General features: G+C 45.8%; 5 protein-coding genes across 5 annotated transcripts in view; 2 read left to right on the forward strand and 3 right to left on the reverse strand.

The window, feature by feature from the left end:
- Positions 1–19,145, reverse strand: part of LOC125535122 (1-aminocyclopropane-1-carboxylate oxidase homolog 3-like) — a 30,291-nt gene extending 11,146 nt beyond the window's left edge. Inside the window, exon 1 of the mRNA XM_048698175.2 lies at positions 18,311–19,145. Within this exon, the coding sequence (XP_048554132.1) occupies positions 18,311–18,519 (209 nt within the window). The 5' untranslated portion in view covers positions 18,520–19,145. The remainder of the gene's footprint in view (positions 1–18,310) is intronic.
- On the forward strand, positions 1,868–7,713 carry LOC147982943 (uncharacterized). The gene is made up of 3 exons (XM_087545646.1): positions 1,868–1,948; positions 6,422–7,575; positions 7,689–7,713. Exons 1-3 carry the CDS (start codon positions 1,868–1,870, stop codon positions 7,711–7,713), a joined length of 1,260 nt encoding a protein of 419 aa, XP_087401772.1.
- Positions 11,858–13,180, forward strand: LOC147982944 (uncharacterized). Its single transcript, XM_087545647.1, has one exon. It carries the CDS (start codon positions 11,858–11,860, stop codon positions 13,178–13,180), a length of 1,323 nt encoding a protein of 440 aa, XP_087401773.1.
- Positions 19,146–19,526: 381 nt separating the features above from the next.
- On the reverse strand, positions 19,527–26,742 carry LOC125534751 (disease resistance protein RGA5-like). Its single transcript, XM_087542752.1, has 5 exons — positions 25,915–26,742; positions 23,160–23,599; positions 20,002–21,576; positions 19,833–19,893; positions 19,527–19,688 (listed from the first exon to the last, which is right to left on the reverse strand). The coding sequence occupies exons 1-4, from the start codon at positions 25,989–25,991 to the stop codon at positions 19,844–19,846; spliced, it is 2,142 nt and encodes a 713-aa protein (XP_087398878.1). The 5' UTR covers positions 25,992–26,742; the 3' UTR covers positions 19,527–19,688; positions 19,833–19,843.
- LOC147982945 (disease resistance protein PIK6-NP-like) lies at positions 26,151–26,720 on the reverse strand. Its single transcript, XM_087540593.1, has one exon. It carries the CDS (start codon positions 26,718–26,720, stop codon positions 26,151–26,153), a length of 570 nt encoding a protein of 189 aa, XP_087396719.1.
- Positions 26,743–27,110: the final 368 nt, after the last annotated feature.

Raw genomic sequence — 27,110 nt, forward strand, 5'->3', positions numbered from 1 at the left:
GTGACTTATATGCTCCACCCGACGGGTCAGCCTTCGGCAGCCTAGTACTAGTAAGACATGTAGTGAAACTTCTTTACGCCAAACTGACAATTCAAGGCATAGTCCATTGTTCAGTTGTGAAGGAGTGTAGCCACTTGTTCTAGGTGAAGTTCAACCTTAACAGGTCTTTACTGAAACACTGGTATATCGAAACAGCAATTGGAACAGAGGACACAATGGGCCCTCGAGATCTGGTGGGGGATTGCTGAAATCTGAGATGGGCTCTAGGCCCATATTGCAATTTCTGGAAAATCTCTAAGGGCCCATGTGGGTTATATGGCACTAGGTGTGGTGGGAAGTTTAGTCCCACCCCGGAAGTGGAAGGAGAGTTGGAGTGGTTTATAAGGGTTTCTCTTCTACATGCTATTGGAGCTTGAGAAGAGAAGAGGCCCTCGCGCACTCCTCCGACGCCCGCCTCGCCACGCCACGCCTCGTCACGACGCGCCGCGGGTTGCGGGATTGAGCCGAGCCGAGCTCACACCTACGCGCTTATTTTTGCCAGTCACTAACGGAGAGTTTTCTGGCAGCTGGGCCACGATCTGAGACGTCGGATCGTGGGCTGTCACGGACTCGGACGTGGGTCAAGCCCACGTCTCTCCACGCGGCTGCGCCTATAAGTATGTGGTGTCTCCTAACCCTAGCCGCCACGAACAGATCACATCTGCTCACGCGCACGCCCACCGTCGTTCCTTTGCTGCTGCTGCCGCCGGTGACTCCATCCCGTCCGCCGCGTGCACGGTCGACGGGAGAGCAGGTCTCCAAAACCACGCCCTTCTGGTTCCTGTATGGGGTGAGGGGCGAATAGGTTTTTGGGCAGCGATTACGCGACTGCTCGCTTCCGATCGTCTACTTCCTCTATGCCCGCGTCGCCTTCATCATCACCATGTCCACCGACGCCGATCGTGCCGCCGCCGAGAAAGCTGAAGCCGACAAGAAGGCCGCCGAGGACGCCGCTGCTGCCACCAAAGCCGCGGCCTCTGTGTGGCCCACTGGAGGGTATAACTCGTTTATCCCGCTCCTGATTATTTTCATATTAGCAGTACTAGCAGTATGTGTAGATTTGTCTACTGTTTGCTTAGTACGTGCATGTTTAGATCAGAGTCAGTACGTCATCAACTTAGTCAGTGCCATGCTAGTGATTTACTCATGGATTAATTTAATCGAGAAATTGCCTATTTACTCAACAATCCAAAAACCTATTATGTGTAGGAATTTCTCGGCAAGTGGCTTTGCCGCTGCACTGAAACCGGATAAGTTTACCGGTACATACTTCAAGCGTTGGCAAACTAAGACCACGTTATGGCTCACGGCTATGAACGTGTTCTGGGTCACCGGTGTCTCCATGGGAACGATTGCTCCTGAACAGGAGAAGGCTTTCAAGGAGGCTACCGTTGTGTTTCTCGGAGCAGTTCTTAGCGTGATCGGAGATAAACTGGTCGACGCATATTTACATGTGCATGTCGCCAAGGACTTGTGGGAGGCGCTCGAATCTAAATTCGGGGCCGCCGATGCAGGGAGCGAGATGTATATTATAGAGCAGTTCCACGATTACAAGATGGTTGAAAACCGTCCTGTATTGGAGCAGGCTCATGAGATAATATCCATTGTTAAGGAACTTGAGCTTCTCAAGTGCGAGTTATCGGGCAAGTTTGTCGCGGGCTGCATAATCGCTAAGCTCCCTAATTCCTGGAGGAACTTTGCCACCACTCTGAAACATCAGAGGCGTGAATTCTCTGTGGAGAATGTCATTGGCCATCTGAGTGTTGAGTAGAATTCGAGGGCAAAAGACTCGCACGGAAAAGGGGCCGAAGGGACTTCTGTTGCCAACATGGTGAACCAGAAGAACTTCAACTCCCACAAGCCCAAGGGAAAGAACGGTGTCCAACACAATACCGAATTTAAGAAAAGGGTAAGAAGACCTTCAAGAAGAACAAGAAGGACGAGGGCTGCTTTACTTGTGGTTCGTTTGAACATTGGGCCAACAAGTGCCCAAACAAGTACAAGAGGTCAGGACAGGACTCCAAGTCTGTCAACATGATTGTGGGCAACAATGAGAATGGTGCATCTGGGTACGGTAATTTATTTACTGTTTTTTCAGTGTTTCAACCCAACGATTGGTGGGTGGACACAGGTGCAGGTGTTCATGTGTGTGCTGACATTTCATTGTTCACTTCTTACCAGGTCACAGGTCACGGGTCCGTATTGATGGGGAATGGCGCGAGTGCTTCTGTTCATGGTGTTGGCACGGTCGATCTGAAGTTTACTTCGGGAAGGATCGTGCAGCTGAAGAACGTGCAGCATGTCCCCGCCATCAAGAAGAACCTCGTTAGTGGCTCCCTTCTATGTAGAGAAGGGTTTAAGTTGGTTTTCGAGTCTAATAAATTAGTTGTTACAAAATATGGACTCTTTGTTGGAAAAGGTTATGAGAGCGGAGGGATGTTCCGCCTTTCCCTCGCAGATTTTTGTAATAAAGTCGTGAACCATATTCATTCGAATGTTAATGAATCTGAAGTTTGGCATTCACGTCTTTGTCACATTAGTTTTGGTGTTATGACGCGGCTAGCCAAGTTGGATTTAATCCCGAGTTTCACTTTAGCCAAAGGTTCTAAGTGCCTTTCATGTGTGCAAGCTAAGCAACCTCGCAAGCCTCATAAGGCCGCGGAGGAGAGACACCTGGCACCATTAGAACTCATACATTCTGATCTTTGCGAGATGAATGGTGTGTTGACTAAAGGTGGAAAGAGATACTTCATGACATTGATAGATGATTCCACTAGATATTGCTATGTGTATCTGTTAAATACTAAAGATTAGGCTCTACACTACTTTAAAATCTATAAGGCAGAAGTTGAAAATCAACATGAAAAGAAAATTAAACGAGTCCGGTCAGATCGTGGTGGAGAGTACTTCTCGAGTGAGTTTGATTCCTTCTGTGCGGAACACGGCATTATTCATGAGAGGACACCTCCCTATTCACCCCAGTCAAACGGGGTTGCCGAGCGGAAAAACCGTACTCTAACTGATTTGGTTAACGCCATGTTAGATACATCGGGTTTATCCAAGGCATGGTGGGGGGAGGCTATATTGACGGCATGTCATGTCCTGAATAAAGTTCCGACAAAGGATAGTGAGATCACTCCCTATGAGAAATGGGCAAAGAGAAGGACGACACTCTCGTACTTGCGCACTTGGGGCTGTTTGGCGAAAGTCAACGTGCCGATCCCCAAAAAGCGTAAGCTTAGACATAAGACTGTGGACTACATTAATTTGGGCTACGCTAAGAACAGCGTTGGCTATAGAGTTCTAGTAGTGAAATCTGAGGTACTTGACCAGAAGATCGGTACAATTATGGAGTCTAAGGATGCTACATTCTTTGAGGATATTTTTCCTATGAGAGATATGCAAAGCACTTCTAGACAGGAATCTGAGGAGACTCCTGAACCTGCCATCCCTATGGAATATTATGAACAAACACATGATGAAAATCCTGAGGAGGATGACGAGGAAACCCTTGGTAGGGGCAAGAGACAAAGGACTGCAAAGACCTTTGGTGATGATTTCTTCGTGTACCTCGTGGATGATACTCCCACTTCTATTTCAGAAGCGTGTGCCTCTCTAGAAGCTGACTACTGGAAGGATGCGGTCCGTAGCGAGATGGATTCCATCATGGCCAACGGGACATGGGAGATCACTGACCGTCCCTATGGTTGCAAACGACTAGGATGTAAGTGGGTGTTCAAAAAGAAGCTTAGGCCCGATGGTACGATTGAAAAGTACAAGGCTAGGCTTGTGGCCAAGGGCTATGACCAGCAAGAAGAGGAAGATTTCTTTGATACTTATTCACCTGTGGCTAGACTGACCACCATTCGAGTATTACTCTCGTTGGCGGCCTCACATGGTCTTCTCGTCCATCAGATGGATGTTAAGACGGCTTTTCTAAATGGAGAGCTAAAGGAGGAAATCTACATGCAACAGCCTGATGGCTTTGTGATAGATGGTCAGGAAAGAAAGGTGTGTAGGTTGATAAAATCTTTATATGGCCTGAAACAAGCACCTAAGCAATGGCATGATAAGTTTAATACAACTCTGACATCTGTTGGTTTCGTTGTTAATGAGGCTGACAAATGTGTATACTATCGCCATGGTGGGGGCGAAGGAGTTATACTGTGCTTGTATGTTGATGACATACTGATATTCGGAACAAACCTCAAAGTCATTGAGGAGGTCAAATCGTTTCTATCTCAGAACTTTGAGATGAAAGACCTTGGTGTGGCTGATGTTATCTTGAACATCAAGCTACTGAGAGATAATGAGGGTGGGATCACACTTCTGCAATCCCATTACGTTGAGAAGGTGTTGAGTCGTTTTGGATATTCGGACTGCACACCATCTCAAACACCATATGATCCTAGCGTATTGATTCGAAAGTCCAAAGGCATGGCTAAAGATCAATTGAGATACTCTCAAATCATTGGTTCACCGATGTACCTAGCGAGCGCAACGAGGCCTGACATCGCGTTTGCTGTGAGCAAACTGAGCCGGTTTATTTCCAAACCGGGTGATGTACATTGCCATGCTGTTGAGAGAGTTATGCGCTATCTGAAAGGTACTATGAACTATGGACTTCACTATACCGGATACCCGTCGGTACTTGAAGGGTATAGTGATGCGAATTGGATCTCTGATGCTGATGAGATGAAGGCCACAACTGGGTATATGTTTACTCTTGGAGGTGGCGCTGTTTCCTGGAAGTCTTGCAAGCAAACGATCTTAACGAGATCGACAATGGAAGCAGAGTTAACGGCATTAGACACATCTGGTGTTGAAGTGAGATGGCTTCGAGATCTTTTGATGGACTTGCCATTGGTTGATAAACCGGTTCCGGTTATCCTTATGAACTGTGACAATCAGACTGTCATCACCAAGGTGAAGAGTTCAAAGGACAACATGAAGTCCACCAAACACATAAGAATGAGATTAAAAGCTGTTAGAAAATTAAGAAACTCCGGAGCGATAGCGTTGGACTATGTCCATACGGCTAAGAATCTGGCAGATCCCTTTACAAAAGGGCTATCACGTGTTGTGATAGATAATGCATCGAGGGAGATGGGTATGAGACCCACATGAGTTGCCATGGTGGTAACCCAACCTATGTGATCGGAGATCCCGTGAACTAGGACCTGGGAAAACAAGCCAGTGGTGAACTGAGGAGAGTAACTATACTAACCCACTCCGTTGGAGATGCAATACTCTCGATACTGTATGGTAGGATGACTACGGTCTCAATGTGTTCCAAAGCTTATAAAAGCAAGATGCTATCCTACAGAGCGATCTTTGGAGGAACACACCTATATGAGCCCGACTGCTGGTCACAGTCTATGAGATTGGGGTGATCTCTAGTAAGCTCATGAATAGGCCAGGAGTGTGACTTATATGCTCCAACCGAGGAGTCAGCCTTCGGCAGCCTAGTACTAGTAAGACATGTAGTGAAACTTCTTTACGCCAAACTGACAATTCAAGGCATAGTCCATTGTTCAGTTGTGAAGGAGTGTAGCCACTTGTTCTAGGTGAAGTTCAACCTTAACAGGTCTTTACTGAAACACTGGTATATCGAAACAGCAATTGGAACAGAGGACACAATGGGCCCTCGAGATCTGGTGGGGGATTGCTGAAATCTGAGATGGGCTCTAGGCCCATATTGCAATTTCTGGAAAATCTCTAAGGGCCCATGTGGGTTATATGGCACTAGGTGTGGTGGGAAGTTTAGTCCCACCCCGGAAGTGGAAGGAGAGTTGGAGTGGTTTATAAGGGTTTCTCTTCTACATGCTATTGGAGCTTGAGAAGAGAAGAGGCCCTCGCGCACTCCTCCTCCGCCGCCCGCCTCGCCACGCCACGCCTCGTCACGACGCGCCGCGGGTTGCGGGATTGAGCTGAGCCGAGCTCACACCTACGCGCTTATTTTTGCCAGTCACTAACGGAGAGTTTTTTGACAGCTGGGCCACGATCTGAGACGTCGGATCGTGGGCTGTCACGGACTCGGACGTGGGTCGAACCCACGTCTCTCCACGCGGCTGCGCCTATAAGTATGCGGTGTCTCCTAACTCTAGCCGCCACGAACAGATCACATCTGCTCACGCGCACGCCCACCGTCGTTCCTTTGCTGCTGCTGCCGCCGGTGACTCCATCCCGTCCGCCGCGTGCACGGTCGACGGGAGAGCAGGTCTCCGAAACCACGCCCTTCTGGTTCCTGTACGGGGTGAGGGGCGAATAGGTTTTTGGGCAGCGATTACGCGACTGCTCGCTTCCGATCGTCTACTTCCTCTACGCCCGCGTCGCCTTCATCATCACCATGTCCACCGACGCCGATCGTGCCGCCGCCGAGAAAGCTGAAGCCGACAAGAAGGCCGCCGAAGACGCCGCTGCTGCCACCAAAGCCGCGGCCTCTGCGTGGCCTACTGGAGGGTATAACTCGTTTATCCCGCTCCTAATTATTTTCATATTAGCAGTACTAGCAGTATGTGTAGATTTGTCTACTGTTTGCTTAGTACATGCATGTTTAGATCAGAGTCAGTACGTCATCAACTTAGTCAATGCCATGCTAGTGATTTACTCATGGATTAATTTAATGGAGAAATTGCCTATTTACTCAACAATCCAAAAACCTATTATGTGTAGGAATTTCTCTGCAAGTGGCTTTGCCGCTGCACTGAAACCAGATAAGTTTACCGGTACATACTTCAAGCGTTGGCAGACTAAGACCACGTTATGGCTCACGGCTATGAACGTGTTCTGGGTCACCGGTGTCTCCATGGGAACGATTGCTCCTGAACAGGAGAAGGCGTTCAAGGAGGCTACCGTTGTGTTTCTCGGAGCAGTTCTTAGCGTGATCGGAGATAAACTGGTCGACGCATATTTACATGTGCATGTCGCCAAGGACTTGTGGGAGGCGCTCGAATCTAAATTCAGGGCCGCCGATGCAGGGAGCGAGATGTATATTATAGAGCAGTTCCACGATTACAAGATGGTTGAAAACCGTCCTGTATTGGAGCAGGCTCATGAGATAATATGCATTGTTAAGGAACTTGAGCTTCTCAAGTGCGAGTTACCGGGCAAGTTTGTCGCGGGCTGCATAATCACTAAGCTCCCTAATTCCTGGAGGAACTTTTCCACCACTCTGAAACATCAGAGGCGTGAATTCTCTGTGGAGGATGTCATTGGCCATCTGAGTGTTGAGCAGAATTCGAGGGCAAAAGACTCGCACGGAAAAGGGGCCGAAGGGACTTCTGTTGCCAACATGGTGAACCAGAAGAACTTCAACTCCCACAAGCCCAAGGGAAAGAACGGTGTCCAACACAATACCGACTTTAAGAAGAAGGGTAAGAAGACCTTCAAGAAGAACAAGAAGGACGAGGGCTGCTTTACTTGTGGTTCGGTTGAACATTGGGCCAACAAGTGCCCAAACAAGTACAAGAAGTCAGGACAGGACTCCAAGTCTGTCAACATGATTGTGGGCAACAATGAGAATGGTGCATCTGGGTACGGTAATTTATTTACTGTTTTTTTCAGTGTTTCAACCCAACGATTGGTGGGTGGACACAGGTGCAGGTGTTAATGTGTGTGCTGACATTTCATTGTTCACTTCTTACCAGGTCACAGGTCACGGGTCCGTATTGATGGGGAATGGCGCGAGTGCTTCTGTTCATGGTGTTGGCATAGTCGATCTGAAGTTTACTTCGGGAATGATCGTGCAGCTGAAGAACGTGCAGCATGTCCCCGCCATCAAGAAGAACCTCGTTAGTGGCTCCCTTCTATGTAGAGAAGGGTTTAAGTTGGTTTTCGAGTCTAATAAATTAGTTGTTACAAAATATGGACTCTTTGTTGGAAAAGGTTATGAGAGCGGAGGGATGTTCCGCCTTTCCCTCGCAGATTTTTGTAATAAAGTCGTGAAGCATATTCATTCGAATGTTAATGAATCTGAAGTTTGGCATTCATGTCTTTGTCACATTAGTTTTGGTGTTATGACGCGGCTAGCCAAGTTGGATTTAATCCCGAGTTTCACTTTAGCCAAAGGTTCTAAGTGCCTTTCATGTGTGCAAGCTAAGCAACCTCGCAAGCCTCATAAGGCCGCGGAGGAGAGACACCTGGCACCATTAGAACTCATACATTCTGATCTTTGCGAGATGAATGGTGTGTTGACTAAAGGTGGAAAGAGATACTTCATGACATTGATAGATGATTCCACTAGATATTGCTATGTGTATCTGTTAAATACTAAAGATGAGGCTCTGCACTACTTTAAAATCTATAAGGCAGAAGTTGAAAATCAACTTGAAAAGAAAATTAAACGAGTCCGGTCAGATCGTGGTGGAGAGTACTTCTCGAGTGAGTTTGATTCCTTCTGTGCGGAACACGGCATTATTCATGAGAGGACACCTCCCTATTCACCCCAGTCAAACGGGGTTGCCGAGCGGAAAAACCGTACTCTAACTGATTTGGTTAACGCCATGTTAGATACATCGGGTTTATCCAAGGCATGGTGGGGGGAGGCTATATTGACGGCATGTCATGTCCTGAATAAAGTTCCGACAAAGGATAGTGAGATCACTCCCTATGAGAAATGGGCAAAGAGAAGGACGACACTCTCGTACTTGCGCACTTGGGGCTGTTTGGTGAAAGTCAACGTGCCGATCCCCAAAAAGCGTAAGCTTGGACATAAGACCGTGGACTACTTTTAATTTGGGCTACGCTAAGAACATCGTTGGCTATAGATTTCTAGTAGTGAAATCTGAGGTACCTGACCAGAAGATCGGTAAAATTATGGAGTCTAAGGATGCTACATTCTTTGAGGATATTTTTCCTATGAGAGATATGCAAAGCACTTCTAGACAGGAATCTGAGGAGACTCCTGAACCTGCCATCCCTATGGAATATTATGAACAAACACATGATGAAAATCCTGAGGAGGATGACGAGGAAACTCTTGGTAGGGGCAAGAGACAAAGGACTACAAAGACCTTTGGTGATGATTTCTTCGTGTACCTCGTGGATGATACTCCCACTTCTATTTCAGAAGCGTATGCCTCTCCAGAAGCTGACTACTGGAAGGATGCGGTTCGTAGCGAGATGGATTGCATCATGACCAACGGGACATGGGAGATCACTGACCGTCCCTATGGTTGCAAACCACTGGGATGTAAGTGGGTGTTCAAAAAGAAGCTTAGGCCCGATGGTACGATTGAAAAGTACAAGGCTAGGCTTGTGGCCAAGGGCTATGACCAGCAAGAAGAGGAAGATTTCTTTGATACTTATTCACATGTGGCTAGACTGACCACCATTCGAGTATTACTCTTGTTGGCGGCCTCACATGGTGTTCTCGTCCATCAGATGGATGTTAAGACGGCTTTTCTAAATGGAGAGCTAAAGGAGGAAATCTACATGCAACAGCCTGATGGCTTTGTGATAGATGGTCTGGAAAGAAAGGTGTGTAGGTTGATAAAATCTTTATATGGCCTGAAACAAGCACCTAAGCAATGGCATGATAAGTTTAATACAATTCTGACATCTGTTGGTTTCGTTGTTAATGCGGCCGACAAATGTGTATACTATCGCCATGGTGGGGGCGAAGGAGTTATACTGTGCTTGTATGTTGATGACATACTGATATTCAGAACAAACCTCAAAGTCATTGAGGAGGTCAAATCGTTTCTATCTCAGAACTTTGAGATGAAAGACCTTGGTGTGGCTGATGTTATCTTGAACATCAAGCTACTGAGAGATAATGAGGGTGGGATCACACTTCTGCAATCCCATTACGTTGAGAAGGTGTTGAGTCGTTTTGGATATTCGGACTGCACACCATCTCAAACACCATATGATCCTAGCGTATTGATTCGAAAGTCCAAAGGCATGGCAAAAGATCGATTGAGATACTCTCAAATCATTGGTTCACTGATGTACCTAGCGAGCGCAACGAGGCCTGACATCGCGTTTGCTGTGAGCAAACTGAGCCGGTTTGTTTCCAAACCGGGTGATATACATTGGCATGCTGTTGAGAGAGTTATGCGCTATCTGAAAGGTACTATGAACTATGGACTTCACTATACCGGATACCCGTCGGTACTTGAAGGGTATAGTGATGCGAATTGGATCTCTGATGCTGATGAGATGAAGGCCACAACTCGGTATATGTTTACTCTTGGAGGTGGCGCTGTTTCCTGGAAGTCTTGCAAGCAAATGATCTTAACGAGATCGACAATGGAAGCAGAATTAACGGCATTAGACACATCTGGTGTTGAAGCGAGATGGCTTCGAGATCTTTTGATGGACTTGCCATTGGTTGATAAACCGGTTCCGGCTATCCTTATGAACTGTGACAATCAGACTTTCATCACCAAGGTGAAGAGTTCAAAGGACAACATGAAGTCCACCAAACACATAAGAATGAGATTAAAAGCTGTCAGAAAATTAAGAAACTCCGGAGTGATAGCGTTGGACTATGTCCATACGGCTAAGAATCTGGCAGATCCCTTTACAAAAGGGCTATCACGTGTTGTGATAGATAATGCATCGAGGGAGATGGGTATGAGACCCACATGAGTTGCCATGGTGATAACCCAACCTATGTGATCGGAGATCCCGTGAACTAGGACCTGGGAAAACAAGCCAGTGGTGAACTGAGGAGAGTAACTATACTAACCCACTCCTTTGGAGATGCAATACTCTCGATACTGTATGGTAGGATGACTACGGTCTCAATGTGTTCCAAAGCTTATAAAAGCAAGATGCTATCCTACAGAGCGATCTTTGGAGGAACACACCTATATGAGCCCGACTGCTGGTCACAGTCTATGAGATTGGGGTGATCTCTAGAAAGCTCATGAATAGGCCAGGAGTGTGACTTATATGCTCCACCCGAGGGGTCAGCCTTCGGCAGCCTAGTACTAGTAAGACATGTAGTGAAACTTCTTTACGCCAAACTGACAATTCAAGGCATAGTCCATTGTTCAGTTGTGAAGGAGTGTAGCCACTTGTTCTAGGTGAAGTTCAACCTTAACAGGTCTTTACTGAAACACTGGTATATCGAAACAGCAATTGGAACAGAGGACACAATGGGCCCTCGAGATCTGGTGGGGGATTGCTGAAATCTGAGATGGGCTCTAGGCCCATATTGCAATTTCTGGAAAATCTCTAAGGGCCCATGTGGGTTATATGGCACTAGGTGTGGTGGGAAGTTTAGTCCCACCCCGGAAGTGGAAGGAGAGTTAGAGTGGTTTATAAGGGTTTCTCTTCTACATGCTATTGGAGCTTGAGAAGAGAAGAGGCCCTCGCATACTCCTCCTCCGCCGCCCGCCTCGCCACGCCACGCCTCGTCACGACGCGCCGCGGGTTGCGGGATTGAGCCGAGCCGAGCTCACACCTACGCGCTTATTTTTGCCAGTCACTAACGGAGAGTTTTCTGACAACTGGGCCACGATCTGAGACGTCGGATCGTGGGCTGTCACGGACTCGGACGTGGGTCGAGCCCACGTCTCTCCATGCGGCTGCGCCTATAAGTATGCAGTGTCTCCTAACCCTAGCCGCCACGAACAGATCACATCTGCTCACGCGCACGCCCACCGTTGTTCCTTTGCTGCTGCTACCGCCGGTGACTCCATCCCGTCCGCCGCGTGCACGGTCGACGGGAGAGCAGGTCTCCGAAACCACGCCCTTCTGGTTCCTGTACGGGGTGAGGGGCGAATAGGTTTTTGGGCAGCGATTACGCGACTGCTCGCTTCCGATCGTCTACTTCCTCTACGCCCGCGTCGCCTTCATCATCACCATGTCCACCGACGCCGATCGTGCCGCCACCGAGAAAGCTGAAGCCAACAAGAAGGCCGCCGAGGACGCCGCTGCTGCCACCAAAGTCGCGGCCTCTGCGTGGCCTACTGGAGGGTATAACTCCTTTATCCCGCTCCTGATTATTTTCATATTAGCAGTACTAGCAGTATGTGTAGATTTGTCTACTGTTTGCTTAGTACATGCATGTTTAGATCAGAGTCAGTACGTCATCAACTTAGTCAATGCCATGCTAGTGATTTACTCATGGATTAATTTAATGGAGAAATTGCCTATTTACTCAACAATCCAAAAACCTATTATGTGTAGGAATTTCTTGGCAAGTGGCTTTGCCGCTGCACTGAAACCGGATAAGTTTACCGGTACATACTTCAAGCGTTGGCAGACTAAGACCACGTTATGGCTCACGGCTATGAACGTGTTCTGGGTCACCGGTGTCTCCACGGGAACGATTGCTCCTGAACAGGAGAAGGCGTTCAAGGAGGCTACCGTTGTGTTTCTCGGAGCAGTTCTTAGCGTGATCGGAGATAAACTGGTCGACGCATATTTACATGTGCATGTCGCCAAGGACTTGTGGGAGGCGCTCAAATCTAAATTCGGAGCCGCCGATGCAGGGAGCGAGATGTATATTATAGAGCAGTTCCACGATTACAAGATGGTTGAAAACCGTCCTGTATTGGAGCAGGCTCATGAGATAATATGCATTGTTAAGGAACTTGAGCTTCTCAAGTGCGAGTTACCGGGCAAGTTTGTCGCGGGCTGCATAATCGGTAAGCTCCCTAATTCCTGGAGGAACTTTGACACCACTCTGAAACATCAGAGGCGTGAATTCTCTGTGGAGGATGTCATTGGCCATCTGAGTGTTGAGCAGAATTCGAGGGCAAAAGACTCGCACGGAAAAGGGGCCGAAGGGACTTCTGTTGCCAACATGGTGAACCAGAAGAACTTCAACTCCCACAAGCCTAAGGGAAAGAACGGTGTCCAACACAATACCGACTTTAAGAAGAAGGGTAAGAAGACCTTCAAGAAGAACAAGAAGGACGAGGGCGGCTTTACTTGTGGTTCGGTTGAACATTGGGCCAACAAGTGCCCAAACAAGTACAAGAAGTCAGGACAGGACTCCAAGTCTGTCAACATGATTGTGGGCAACAATGAGAATGGTGCATCTGCGTACGGTAATTTATTTACTGTTTTTCAGTGTTTCAACCCAACGATTGGTGGGTGGACACAGGTGCAGGTGTTCATGTGTGTGCTGACATTTCATTGTTCACTTCTTACCAGGTCACAGGTCACGGGTCCGTATTGATGGGGAATGGCGCGAGTGCTTCTGTTCATGGTGTTGGCACGGTCGATCTGAAGTTTACTTCGGGAAGGATCGTGCAGCTGAAGAACGTGCAGCATGTCCCCGCCATCAAGAAGAACCTCGTTAGTGGCTCCCTTCTATGTAGAGAAGGGTTTAAGTTGGTTTTCGAGTCTAATAAATTAGTTGTTACAAAATATGGACTCTTTGTTGGAAAAGGTTATGAGAGCGGAGGGATGTTCCGCCTTTCCCTCGCAGATTTTTGTAATAAAGTCGTGAACCATATTCATTCGAATGTTAATGAATCTGAAGTTTGGCATTCACGTCTTTGTCACATTAGTTTTGGTGTTATGACGCGGCTAGCCAAGTTGGATTTAATCCCGAGTTTCACTTTAGCCAAAGGTTCTAAGTGCCTTTCATGTGTGCAAGCTAAGCAACCTCGCAAGCCTCATAAGGCCGTGGAGGAGAGACACCTGGCACCATTAGAACTCATACATTCTGATCTTTGCGAGATGAATGGTGTGTTGACTAAAGGTGGAAAGAGATACTTCATGACATTGATAGATGATTCCACTAGATATTGCTATGTGTATCTGTTAAATACTAAAGATGAGGCTCTACACTACTTTAAAATCTATAAGGCAGAAGTTGAAAATCAACTTGAAAAGAAAATTAAACGAGTCCGGTCAGATCATGGTGGAGAGTACTTCTCGAGTGAGTTTGATTCCTTCTGTGCGGAACACGACATTATTCATGAGAGGACACCTCCCTATTCACCCCAGTCAAACGGGGTTGCCGAGCGGAAAAACCGTACTCTAATTGATTTGGTTAACGCCATGTTAGATACATCGGGTTTATCCAAGGCATGGTGGGGGGAGGCTATATTGACGGCATGTCATGTCCTGAATAAAGTTCCGACAAAGGATAGTGAGATCACTCCCTATGAGAAATGGGCAAAGAGAAGGACGACACTCTCGTACTTGCGCACTTGGGGCTGTTTGGCGAAAGTCAACGTGCCGATCCCCAAAAAGCGTAAGCTTGGACATAAGACCGTGGACTGCATTAATTTGGGCTACGCTAAGAACAACGTTGGCTATAGAGTTCTAGTAGTGAAATCTGAGGTACCTGACCAGAAGATCGGTACAATTATGGAGTCTAAGGATGCTATATTCTTTGAGGATATTTTTCCTATGAGAGATATGCAAAGCACTTCTAGACAGGAATCTGAGGAGACTCCTGAACCTGCCATCCCTATGGAATATTATGAACAAACACATGATGAAAATCCTGAGGAGGATGACGAGGAAACCCTTGGTAGGGGCAAGAGACAAAGGACTGCAAAGACCTTTGGTGATGATTTCTTCGTGTACCTCGTGGATGATACTCCCACTTCTATTTCAGAAGCGTATGCCTCTCCAGAAGCTGACTACTGGAAGGATGCGGTCCGTAGCGAGATGGATTCCATCATGGCCAACGGGACATGGGAGATCACTGACCGTCCCTATGGTTGCAAACCACTGGGATGTAAGTGGGTGTTCAAAAAGAAGCTTAGGCCCGATGGTACGATTGAAAAGTACAAGGCTAGGCTTGTGGCCAAGGGCTATGACCAGCAAGAAGAGGAAGATTTCTTTGATATTTATTCACCTGTGGCTAGACTGACCACCATTCGAGTATTACTCTCGTTGGCGGCCTCACATGGTCTTCTCGTCCATCAGATGGATGTTAAGACGGCTTTTCTAAATGGAGAGCTAAAGGAGGAAATCTACATGCAACAGCCTGATGGCTTTGTGATAGATGGTCAGGAAAGAAAGGTGTGTAGGTTGATAAAATCTTTATATGGCCTGAAACAAGCACCTAAGCAATGGCATGATAAGTTTAATACAACTCTGACATCTGTTGGTTTCGTTGTTAATGAGGCTGACAAATGTGTATACTATCGCCATGGTGGGGGCGAAGGAGTTATACTGTGCTTGTATGTTGATGACATACTGATATTCGGAACAAACCTCAAAGTCATTGAGGAGGTCAAATCGTTTCTATCTCAGAACTTTGAGATGAAAGACCTTGGTGTGGCTGATGTTATCTTGAACATCAAGCTACTGAGAGATAATGAGGGTGGGATCACACTTCTGCAATCCCATTACGTTGAGAAGGTGTTGAGTCGTTTTGGATATTCGGACTGCACACCATCTCAAACACCATATGATCCTAGCGTATTGATTCGAAAGTCCAAAGGCATGGCTAAAGATCAATTGAGATACTCTCAAATCATTGGTTCACTGATGTACCTAGCGAGCGCAACGAGGCCTGACATCGCGTTTGCTGTGAGCAAACTGAGCCGGTTTGTTTCCAAACCGAGTGATGTACATTGGCATGCTGTTGAGAGAGTTATGCGCTATCTGAAAGGTACTATGAACTATGGAATTCACTATACCGATACTCGTCGGTACTTGAAGGGTATAGTGATGCGAATTGGATCTCTGATGTTGATGAGATGAAGGCCACAACTGGGTATATGTTTACTCTTGGAGGTGGCGCTGTTTCCTGGAAGTCTTGCAAGCAAACGATCTTAACGAGATCGACAATGGAAGCAGAATTAACGGCATTAGACACATCTGGTGTTGAAGCGAGATGGCTTCGAGAGCTTTTGATGGACTTGCCATTGGTTGATAAACCGGTTCCGGCTATCCTTATGAACTGTGACAATCAGACTGTCATCACTAAGGTGAAGAGTTCAAAGGACAACATGAAGTCCACCAAACACATAAGAATGAGATTAAAAGCTGTCAGAAAATTAAGAAACTCTGGAGCGATAGCGTTGGACTATGTCCATACGGCTAAGAATCTGGCAGATCCCTTTACAAAAGGGCTATCACGTGTTGTGATAGATAATGCATCGAGGGAGATGGGTATGAGACCCACATGAGTTGCCATGGTGGTAACCCAACCTATGTGATCGGAGATCCCGTGAACTAGGACCTGGGAAAACAAGCCAGTGGTGAACTGAGGAGAGTAACTATACTAACCCACTCCGTTGGAGATGCAATACTCTCGATACTGTATGGTAGGATGACTACGGTCTCAATGTGTTCCAAAGCTTATAAAAGCAAGATGCTATCCTACAGAGCGATCTTTGGAGGAACACACCTATATGAGCCCGACTGCTGGTCACAGTCTATGAGATTGGGGTGATCTCTAGTAAGCTCATGAATAGGCCAGGAGTGTGACTTATATGCTCCACCCGACGGGTCAGCCTTCGGCAGCCTAGTACTAGTAAGACATGTAGTGAAACTTCTTTACGCCAAACTGACAATTCAAGGCATAGTCCATTGTTCAGTTGTGAAGGAGTGTAGCCACTTGTTCTAGGTGAAGTTCAACCTTAACAGGTCTTTACTGAAACATTGGTATATCGAAACAGCAATTGGAACAGAGGACACAATGGGCCCTCGAGATCTGGTGGGGGGTTGCTGAAATCTGAGATGGGCTCTAGGCCCATATTGCAATTTCTGGAAAATCTCTAAGGGCCCATGTGGGTTATATGGCACTAGGTGTGGTGGGAAGTTTAGTCCCACCCCGGAAGTGGAAGGAGAGTTGGAGTGGTTTATAAGGGTTTCTCTTCTACATGCTATTGGAGCTTGAGAAGAGAAGAGGCCCTCGCATACTCCTCCTCCGCCGCCCGCCTCGCCACGCCACGCCTCGTCACGACGCGCCGCGGGTTGCGGGATTGAGCCGAGCCGAGCTCACACCTACGCGCTTATTTTTGCCAGTCACTAACGGAGAGTTTTCTGACAGTTGGGCCACGATCTGAGACGTCGGATCGTGGGCTGTCACGGACTCGGACGTGGGTCGAGCCCACGTCTCTCCACGCGGCTGCGCCTATAAGTATGCGGTGTCTCCTAACCCTAGCCGTCACGAACAGATCACATCTGCTCACGCGCACGCCCACCGTCGTTCCTTTGCTGCTGCTGCCGCCGGTGACTCCATCCCGTCCGCCGCGTGCACGGTCGACGGGAGAGCAGGTCTCCGAAACCACGCCCTTCTGGTTCCTGTACGGGGTGAGGGGCGAATAGGTTTTTGGGCAGCGATTACGCGACTGCTCGCTTCCGATCGTCTACTTCCTCTACGCCCGCGTCGCCTTCATCATCACCATGTCCACCGACGCCGATCGTGCCGCCGCCGAGAAAGCTGAAGCCGACAAGAAGACCGCCGAGGACGCCGCTGCTGCCACCAAAGCCGCGGCCTCTGCGTGGCCTACTGGAGGGTATAACTCGTTTATCCCGCTCCTGATTATTTTCATATTAGCAGTACTAGCAGTATGTGTAGATTTGTCTACTGTTTGCTTAGTACGTGCATGTTTAGATCAGAGTCAGTACGTCATCAACTTAGTCAATGCCATACTAGTGATTTACTCATGGATTAATTTAATCGAGAAATTGCCTATTTACTCAACAGGTTCCACACCCACCATGAAAATCATACTACCATACCATCAGTACTAACCAAAGATTACACCAATTGTAAAAAGAGATAGAGAAAGCAGTAGCATCTATTGTGTTAGCAGTAGGACATCCAGAAGAGATAGAGAATATTGCCGACTATTTTTACAAAGCATACAACCTATCAGAAATTCCTAATTCTGTTTTTCTCATTGACAGTTAGTTTCTGGAGGGGGCAAGTCAATGGGAGCAGATTGTTGAGAAAGTTATTTTCACTTGTTTGTCAGGAAAAAAAATCCATGAAATTTTGTGTGACAAATTAAACTGAACGCCGTGCTAATTTGGTGTCAAACTGAAGCCGTTTGCCTATCTGCACATAAATTGAGTAGTTTGAATTACTTTGAACTAGTTTTTGAGAGTGTGAGATCAAAATTCCAAGGTTTGGTTTTGCACTCTTTTTTTCTGTAGTTGCGCTAGATATGTGTTGCATCTATCCCCGAATGTTTTGTGATATAAGCAAAAAAGGATCTGATCGTTCCAAGCACACGCAATTAACTACTGGCACAAAAAATTGCACATCACAAGATGGACTCATTCATCTAACTAATCATACTCAGTTTACAAAATCGGCCTAGCTTACTCAAATAACAGTGCGGTAGGAGGAATTGAATCAGAGTCAGAAAACCTGCAGAGCACTCACCAGCAGCTGTCGCCGTCGTCGGGTGGGTCGGGGGCCATGCGGAGGCAGAGCGTGTCGCGCCAGTTGGCCACCGGCGACTGGTACAGGTCGAAGTTGCAGTGGTACTTGACCGCCCTCGCCGGCTGACGCGAGCAGAGCCTAGCCTTGTCGCTGCCCTCGCCGGCGGCGGCCTTGAGGAAACCTCGAGCCGCAACCGTCACTGCCGCCATCGCCAGCTCGGGCGCCCTGTGCCCTGTCACCTTGAAGAACCCTCACTCAACCGCAGCGCGCGGACCCGGGGAAGTTGCGGTTGTCTGGAAACGGCGACGCGGAAGATGCGGGGGAGACGTGGCCGCGGACGCAAGAGAAGGCTCTGCTTTGGGTACCGGTGCGACCGGCATGGAGCCAGAGACGGCTCTGCTTTCCTCTGCTCTTCCTCCTCTGCTATTCTCTACTTCGCTGTCAACTTTCACCAAATAATCAAACTTTGACTGACTGCTAATCTTGATATTACAAAACGCAAAAAATTGTTTCAAACTTGGACTGCCAACCTTGTTTTGGTTTGTACAAGCTTTGAAATTGGACAAAACAGACAGTTAAACATTGAAATCCAAACAAATTGGTCCCTCGAAACTGTATAATTAATGGATGATTGCTAAGAATATGACAGCCCAACCAAAAAAAAATGATCAACATGTAGAATAGATAGGAAGATGAAAATGTTAGGAAAATCATGAAATTTTGCATACAAATTTCAGGCCATATAAGGTTGGGCCCTCCTCCTTTTTCCGGGCTTGGGACCGGCTATGAATAACGTTAAGCGTACGCTTAAAATTAGAAGCATAGGCGGAGCTCCCTCACCCCTCAAAATCCACCCACCGACAAAACCAAAACAAAAGCAAAACTAGCAAATTGTAAAAAACCAAGCATCTACTTTTTTTTGTATTTTTTTTCTTGGGCCAACATGCCTCTAGACTCTAGAAAGTAAACACAATCTTTTTTAATCTTTTTTTTGCTAAAATGGACACCTAATATTTTTAAATAATTTAGCAAACTAAAGAGCATAGTAGTAAATATATTTACTCATTTTTTTGTTGGAGAAAATAAGTTGACCTTGAATGAGAAACAGTAAACACACACATTAAACTATGAAAGGCATTTTTTTGTTTTTTTATATACTTCACTCCCCATTTTTTGCTTAAGCCTAGAAAGAAACTCAACTACTAGTAGCGAGCGAATACTTTTTTTCATAAACTTTTCTCTCTCTTTTTTTTGGTTTTTTTCTCTTTGAGCCAAGAAATAAGCTCAAAGAGTGACGACCGTTGGTCGATGCTGAAGCCGTCGGTACGCATACCCCATATGTTTTACAGATGTGCGTCTCCAATAAAACAATGGCAGCCTATAAAAACAAGTAGTGTCAGAAGGTATAGCATGGCTATACGAATAAGTGTGGAAAAGAAAATCTACGCATGTACGTATACACAGTTTGTAACCTTTAAATGATTTTCTTTTCAACCGGAAACAAAACTGTATCTATTCTAACCTGCAGTTTCGTCACTCCGACTCTTGGCCCTCGTAGCAGTCGCGGTCCTCATCAATATCACCTTCGAAGGAAAGAAAATAAAGCCCGGTCAGTAATTCAGTAACGACAAGCATGCATAAAGACAAGCATGCATAAAGGCACTAGCGAACGCAAACGACAAGCATCCTACCTTCTGGTATGTTCACGTCCAAGTAGATTTTGAATTTGGGGCGGTTAGGATGGGCGCGGAGGGCGTTCTCCCCCACCGTCACTCCCCAACAAAAGAGTTCAACGTCGACATCACGAAGGGACGGCAGGTTCTCCATGCCCAGGTCAAACCAATCGCTTTGCGGGTGGCGAAAGAAGTTGCCGGCTGCTTCCTCTTTTGCCACCTGCAAACCGATCTCGAGAAAAATTTCTTTTGCCATCCGCAAACTGATCTTGATAAAAACTTTTTCGGCCTTGGGCAACGCTCCTGCCCGGAATAGTATTTGGCTCGGCCATTCGGAATACAAGCCGACTGATTCCAAACAACGGAACCCCTCGGCACCGAAGAATAGTGGCCTTTGGTTGTCATTCCATACCCGGAGAAGCCGAAGAGAAGGCAACCTTGCAAGGAATCCCAGATCCTCCTGTCGCATTTCCCCAACACATATTTGTAACCAGAAGAGTTGTGACAGATGTAAGGGGTCCCATGCTGGCAGCATAGATAATTTCATTCGTGTGTCCATGATAAACACACACAGACTTGCAGGGGGCACCCAATGTTCCCCCAAGTGATCCATTGAAACATTGAGCTCAAGCAAGGCACTAATTTGTACATGCTGGATCTTTCGCATTTTCCCTAGTGACTCCACAAAAGCTTCCACCAGCCCCATGCTCTCAAACTGAATATTGAGCACCCTCAGTCTGTCCATGTTGCCCAGCTCTTTTACAATGCTTACAGAGTCAACACTGATCATACTCAACACTTCCATTGATCTCAGGTTTCCAAAACTAGCTGGAGGCTGAAACATGTCATCATTAATACGTAGGCACAACAATCTTGTAAGCTTAATCACTGTCGACGGTAGTCTTGTACCTCTAGGCAAATCCAACACCTGCAAAAACTGTAACTTCCCAATCTCTTCCGGCAAATCAATTTCCGCCTCTCTAGATAGACGTGAGTGCCATGCTTCTCCAGATAGACTTAGGTACCTCAAGTGAAGCAAACTCCCCAACTCTTGAAGGTTGAGGTGGTCCTCCTTAGTACGATCATAACCATCCAAATATAATACACGCAAAACAACAAAGCTCGAGAATGGTGGCATTAGATCAATAGCAGGTGCAAATGTAACAACAGACCTCGCTTGTCCTATACTCTCAGATTTGAGAGGCCTTGTTTGACCTTCTTCATTTTTATAATTTTGGAGGGACCATCTGCGGACAATGCCCTCCGAAGACATGATATCACTAGTACCATTCACTACAGTAACAAAGTTCTCTTCACTTGACAAGGAGCAAATTAGATCAAGTACACTATCGTGTACACGACAAGCATGTACAGAGCCAACATGATCATATACCGGCTGGATCAAGCTTCTATTCACAAGCTCATTGAAGTAAGTTTCTCCTAACTCAAAGAGACAAGTATTTGCTTTTCCACTTTGGACAAAGCTTTCGGCAATCCACATCCATATCAACTGATCTTTCATGATCTTGCTATCTTCCGAAAACATGCTTAGATATAATAAGCATGTCTTCAGATATGAAGGAAGGTCGTAATTATTGGAATTCGCCCACAGGATCAATCACATCAAATTAAGACAGAGACGCGCACACGATAATTTTTGCCAAAGGCACGTGTCGTGCCTCTCTTCTCTTTATTGATTTTCTGTTTTCCTCGGTTACAAAAGGTCTAGACCTGCTGTGTATATATATGCAACGACCCAAGGTCTAGCAGACCGACTCAACCTTATGTCCTAACCTAACACGATTAGTACTCTAGTCTAACCCGGACTCAACCTGGACTAGTACTCAACTCCTAATCTAATCACACGGCGACGTTGATCACAAGCTTTCTTACATGTACTAACGATGCTACACAAGACTCTAGCTCTTGCTATGACTAGGACAAGATTACCTAACAATCTCTCCCTAATCTTGACACTTTGTCTTCTGTGCTTCTCCGGTCTTGAGTCGTTGTAGATCACCCCTTGTCGACTCATCCACTCGCACCACGACAAGTGAAATTGCTAGGCTTCATTGATCGCAACAATCTCCCCTCCAATTTCAACTTGGCGAATTTACGGACCACCTCAAATATGCCTTGGACTAGCCAGCCTCGCTAGTAACCTGTGGAAAACACCACCCGGTGGACTTCGCCATCCACCCTAGCAAGATACATGCCGGCTCCTTGTGGATCTCACCACCCTGTGGACTACACCGCCCACTCCAGCCTCATGTAGAGACATGGCCTCATTGAAGAGACTCACCTTCACTGGTTTACCGCCCCCACATAGTTGAACTTGATCCTCTCGTCGAAACTCGTAGACGACCTGGGCACGCTTCATCTTCAACGCTTCCTCACATAGACGAGCACTTGGACATGACGACGACTGACACGACGACGACCAACTGACCGACGACTCACTGACGCAACGACGACTGGTAGTGCAAACACGCACGACTCCTTGACTCATCCGACTCCCCCGGACGACGATCTTGACGACTTATCCCGGCACCGTGCCTCGGCACCACCACTCACGTCAACGATCTTCTTCCACCGCCTTCCCGACGACAGCCTGCCGTCTCACCCCTTGTCGCTCCGCCGAACGACGATCGCCAGATCCTCCTTGTCGCTGCATCACCCAGCAACATCATGGCTCGCTCTTCATCGTCGTTGCACCACCCAGCGACCATATCGCTCACCCCGAGGCGCTAATCGGGTCGCGACCCCGGGGCAAGGGCGGCTTCAAATCGACCTAGCTCTGATACCAATTGTTGGAATTCGCCCACAGGATCAATCACATCAAATTAAGACAGAGACGCGCACACGATAATTTTTACCAAAGGCACGTGTCGTGCCTCTCTTCTCTTTATTGATTTTCTGTTTTCCTCGGTTACAAAAGGTCTAGACCTGCTGCGTATATATATGCAGCGACCCAAGGTCTAGCAGACCGACTCAACCTTGTGTCCTAACCTAACACGATTAGTACTCTAGTCTAACCCGGACTCAACCTGGACTAGTACTCAACTCCTAATCTAATCACACGGCGACGTTGATCACAAGCTTTCTTACATGTACTAACGATGCTACACAAGACTCTAGCTCTTGCTATGACTAGGACAAGATTACCTAACAGTAATAACTAAATGATAGTATCCTCAGCATCTCCTTGGCACTACGGTTTTCAGTAAGTCCACGACCAATAGACTCTAGCAAAACGTGCCACTCATTCTTAGGTTTTACCTCATGACCACTAGCCAAAAGACTAGACATGGTAATGATGGCCAATGGAACACCACCACATTTCTTCAATATATCTCTAGATACTTCTTGAAATTCAGGAGGACATCCACTCTCTAGAGAAAATATCCGTTTATAAAACAACCTTTTGGAATCATCATCACTAAGAGGTTCCATTGTGTAAATTGAATCATTAGTAGACTGGCAGCATGATTCAGATACACTGACTATACGAGTTGTCGTGATTAGCCGACTGCCAAAATTGTTACTACTAGAGAATGCACACTTGATAACTGTCCACAGTTCTTCATCCCATATGTCATCAATTACAATGAGGTACCTATATTTAGTTTATGTGATGATTAATGGAATGCATGTACACATAAAAAGAGTTAAATAGAATCTTGTGCTATGGCCCAAAGATATGATTCTAAAAAAGCAATGAAGTTTAAGTAAACTACAAGGGACAAACAATAAGATGGCATAAATTGCTGGAAGATCATGTTTCAACCAAAGTACATTTATGTACACATCCGATATATAGTTAAATAGTTGATCCCTACTATTTCTATTTATCTCAACGTGCACACATCCCACCTCACCACACATGCCACATCATCAACCTCACATTATCTAGTTCTCTCAACACGCATGGGAAATGCTATTTCTACTATTTCTCTCAAATGCACATCCCACTTCATCAACCCTGCCATTTTATTTTGATCAACACGAATGAGAAATACTACTTACATTACATAAATAGTTTCTAACTACTTATATAATAACCAAATAGAAAAATCATATGTATTTTAAATCTTCATTCTCACCACCTTAGCAACCTCACAATTCCTATTTCTCTCAACGTGAAACATGCACACATTGCACTTCATCAACGTGAATGTTAAAAAAGTCAGATGTCGGATTTTTAAGCATGACAAATCTGATGCCAAGGATGGGAATTACGTTATCGCGAGCATCATATTTCTTTCAGCAAACATGGCAAATCCTGTCAGAAAAAACTAAACACAGCAAGGATTTGCCATTCTTACGGAAGTAAATTGCCATGCTCGCGACAAAATAATATGCCATCCCGGGTGTTAGATTTTTCATGATTAAAAATCAGACGTCCAGATTTGTAGCCAAATCCTTACTTTTATCAACACACATCAGAAATACTACTTAAATTCTATAAACATTTTGGAACTATATAGTATTCTAATAGAATAAATCATATGTATGTTTAGTCTCCACTCTCATGTTCAAATTCTAGACAATTGAATCTCATCAAAACAAAAAATTGCAACCAATTTCTGCAGCAACATATGGGGCACCATCTAGTTTTCTATATGAATTGGAAAGGTGATTACCTTCCACGTTCACGAAAGGTGTACTACAATAGTGATAAGATGTATAATTCAATAGTGATAAGATTGACATGAGATAAAACATTGACCCCATGAACCGGTAGTAAGTCATGTCATTCAATTAAACACCGTTGCAAACTTGCTCAACGAAAAACAACAAACATCAGATTATTTTCACTCTCTTGTAAACTAAACAATTCATTGATATTTTATAGATTAATGCAGACACACACATATAAATATCATGCCGTATATATGCAGTAATATATAGATATTCTTTTTTGTGAATAGTAATATATAGATAGATAATCCCTATTAAAAATGTGTATGTAACTACACACGGTAGTAGCCCAGGTCTCAAATACTACAGTGTTGTAGTATGTATAGCACTTTATCATTCTGAGTACATGCATATACTTTTTCTAGTTTTAAGATACCACAATTCCATGTACATGAACAAAATTGCAAGTGAGACCAAGCTCATGACATTGTCATATTTTTTTGTACCGTCAGATTTGTACATAAAAAACATAGCCGGGAAAATTGCTCACCATAAGTGTAGTATGTATAATGACTAGGTGGCCTCATATATTTCATACTACCACTGCATACTCCTATATAGTCCTATTTAGATTAGATACTTCATATTGTATGAGATGCATATATGGGCCCCGAAAAAAGCAAAGCTGGTTCCTATATGTAAAGTTGTCCCATTTTTAAAAAAGTTGCTACATTTTACAACTTTGTTGTGGTCATGTGATTTTGTTATTCTCAGAACTAACAAGACAGATCCTTATGATAACGCTACACCTGGCTGGATTGTCAGTCAGGCCTATATACGGTAGGGGGTATATATCTGACATGGCCCATAGAAGTATGTTGTAGTTGTGGCAATTGAGTTGATTTCATTAAATTGGATTGATTTGATAAAATTATCGGAAAATTTTGACATAATATGCTAAGACTGAAAAAGACATCGGTCTGAGATATCTATCGATCTTCTGTGTCGTCCTAACGAGTGGGTCTAGCTTCTAGGTTTGGAGCAAACAATAAAATGAGGTAAAAGTTATCACAACGCTAGAACAAAGAGTCAAACGTGATAATGGGTTTTAAACACTATATGACCTACCACATACATAGTCACAGTAGGACGGAAAATGATGGAAGCTGCTGTAAAATCTACAATATTTTTTTACCTCATATTTTACACACTATTACCCAACTGAGTTGCCAATGGAAAGAAATTTTAGAGTGAGATAGTGGCCATCAAAAAGTGAGTGGCAGGTGATACCTCTTGTTCTTGAGAAATTCCCGGAGTTTGTCGATGAGCAGTTGCTCATTGAACATGATGAGCTCACTTCCATTCATGCCAAGATTAAGAAGGATATTTGTGAAAACCGTCTTTGCCTCAGCCTTTCGACCGACAGGAACAAAAGCCTTGAAGTGGTAATCACCTCCGATCTTCTCAAAGACCGATTTGACAAGAGTGGTCTTGCCCAATCCTCCGAATCCGACAACGGAGACAATCTACAAATTCTTCTTGGACATGTCATCCCCCTCCGAGAGCAACTTCATTATCTCTTGATCCCTTGTTCCGGCAATTCCAACAAGCCCTGTTGCTTCTGTGTACATAGCCCCAAGGCGAGGATCGATGGAAGTCACAGTAGGGAGGTTAGCGATGGTATTGTCGACATTGTACCTTGTACGCCTTTCAGCAACCTCTTGGACTTGCTTATTGATGTCCTTGATCGCGTTAGCTATCTCATGGCGAGCCTTCCCCTTGGTGAACAAGCTGGCCATCTTCTTCGTGAGTTGCTTCAGCTTATTAGAGTTTGCTGCAGGCTCAGAACCCTCGCCGACATGGACCAGGAACTTATCGACGATGTCCTCCATGTCGAAGGAGAGCTCCCTCACCTCCCCTGCCCAGATCTTCACCTGCAGGTCGAGCTGGTCCCGCGGCACCTCCGACACCTTGCAGAGGGCAGCGTGCATGCTCCTCATCTCTTTCTCGAGAGACTTGACTCCTTCCCTGACGCCTTTCTGCAGCTTATACTCCTCGCCGAGGAGCTCCAGCAGCTTGGGGAGCAGGGTGCCCATGGCTACCTTGCTCGTAATTTTTTGGTGTGTTGTTTGATGGACAAGGGCAGTGTGGTTGATGTACGTTTGGGTGCGCAGGGTTGCTGTTCTTTATAGGAACTCGGCCGGCCAGCCAAGTTCACATTTTTTTAATGCATTTCGTCTGCCAGGCCGCTCCGTAACCAGCATTGATTCGTGCAAACGCATAAATCAGCGCTGGCTTAACATGCGTTTGTCTCTTTGTACTTGTTAATGCAGAAGAGTACGACTTGGTTAGGGCCAAAATCCATACGTGTTTAGTTAACACCCAACGACTGATTACTTAGCAACAGGATAAGATCAAATCAATTTCTTTTAAAACCTGTTATTGTCAGATAAAAAAAAATTCACGTCTACTACTCCAGCATGATA

Source organism: Triticum urartu, chromosome 2A (assembly GCF_056163025.1).
Source record: "Triticum urartu cultivar PI428250 chromosome 2A, HENAU_Tu73, whole genome shotgun sequence".
NCBI classification, from domain to species: domain Eukaryota; kingdom Viridiplantae; phylum Streptophyta; class Magnoliopsida; order Poales; family Poaceae; genus Triticum; species Triticum urartu.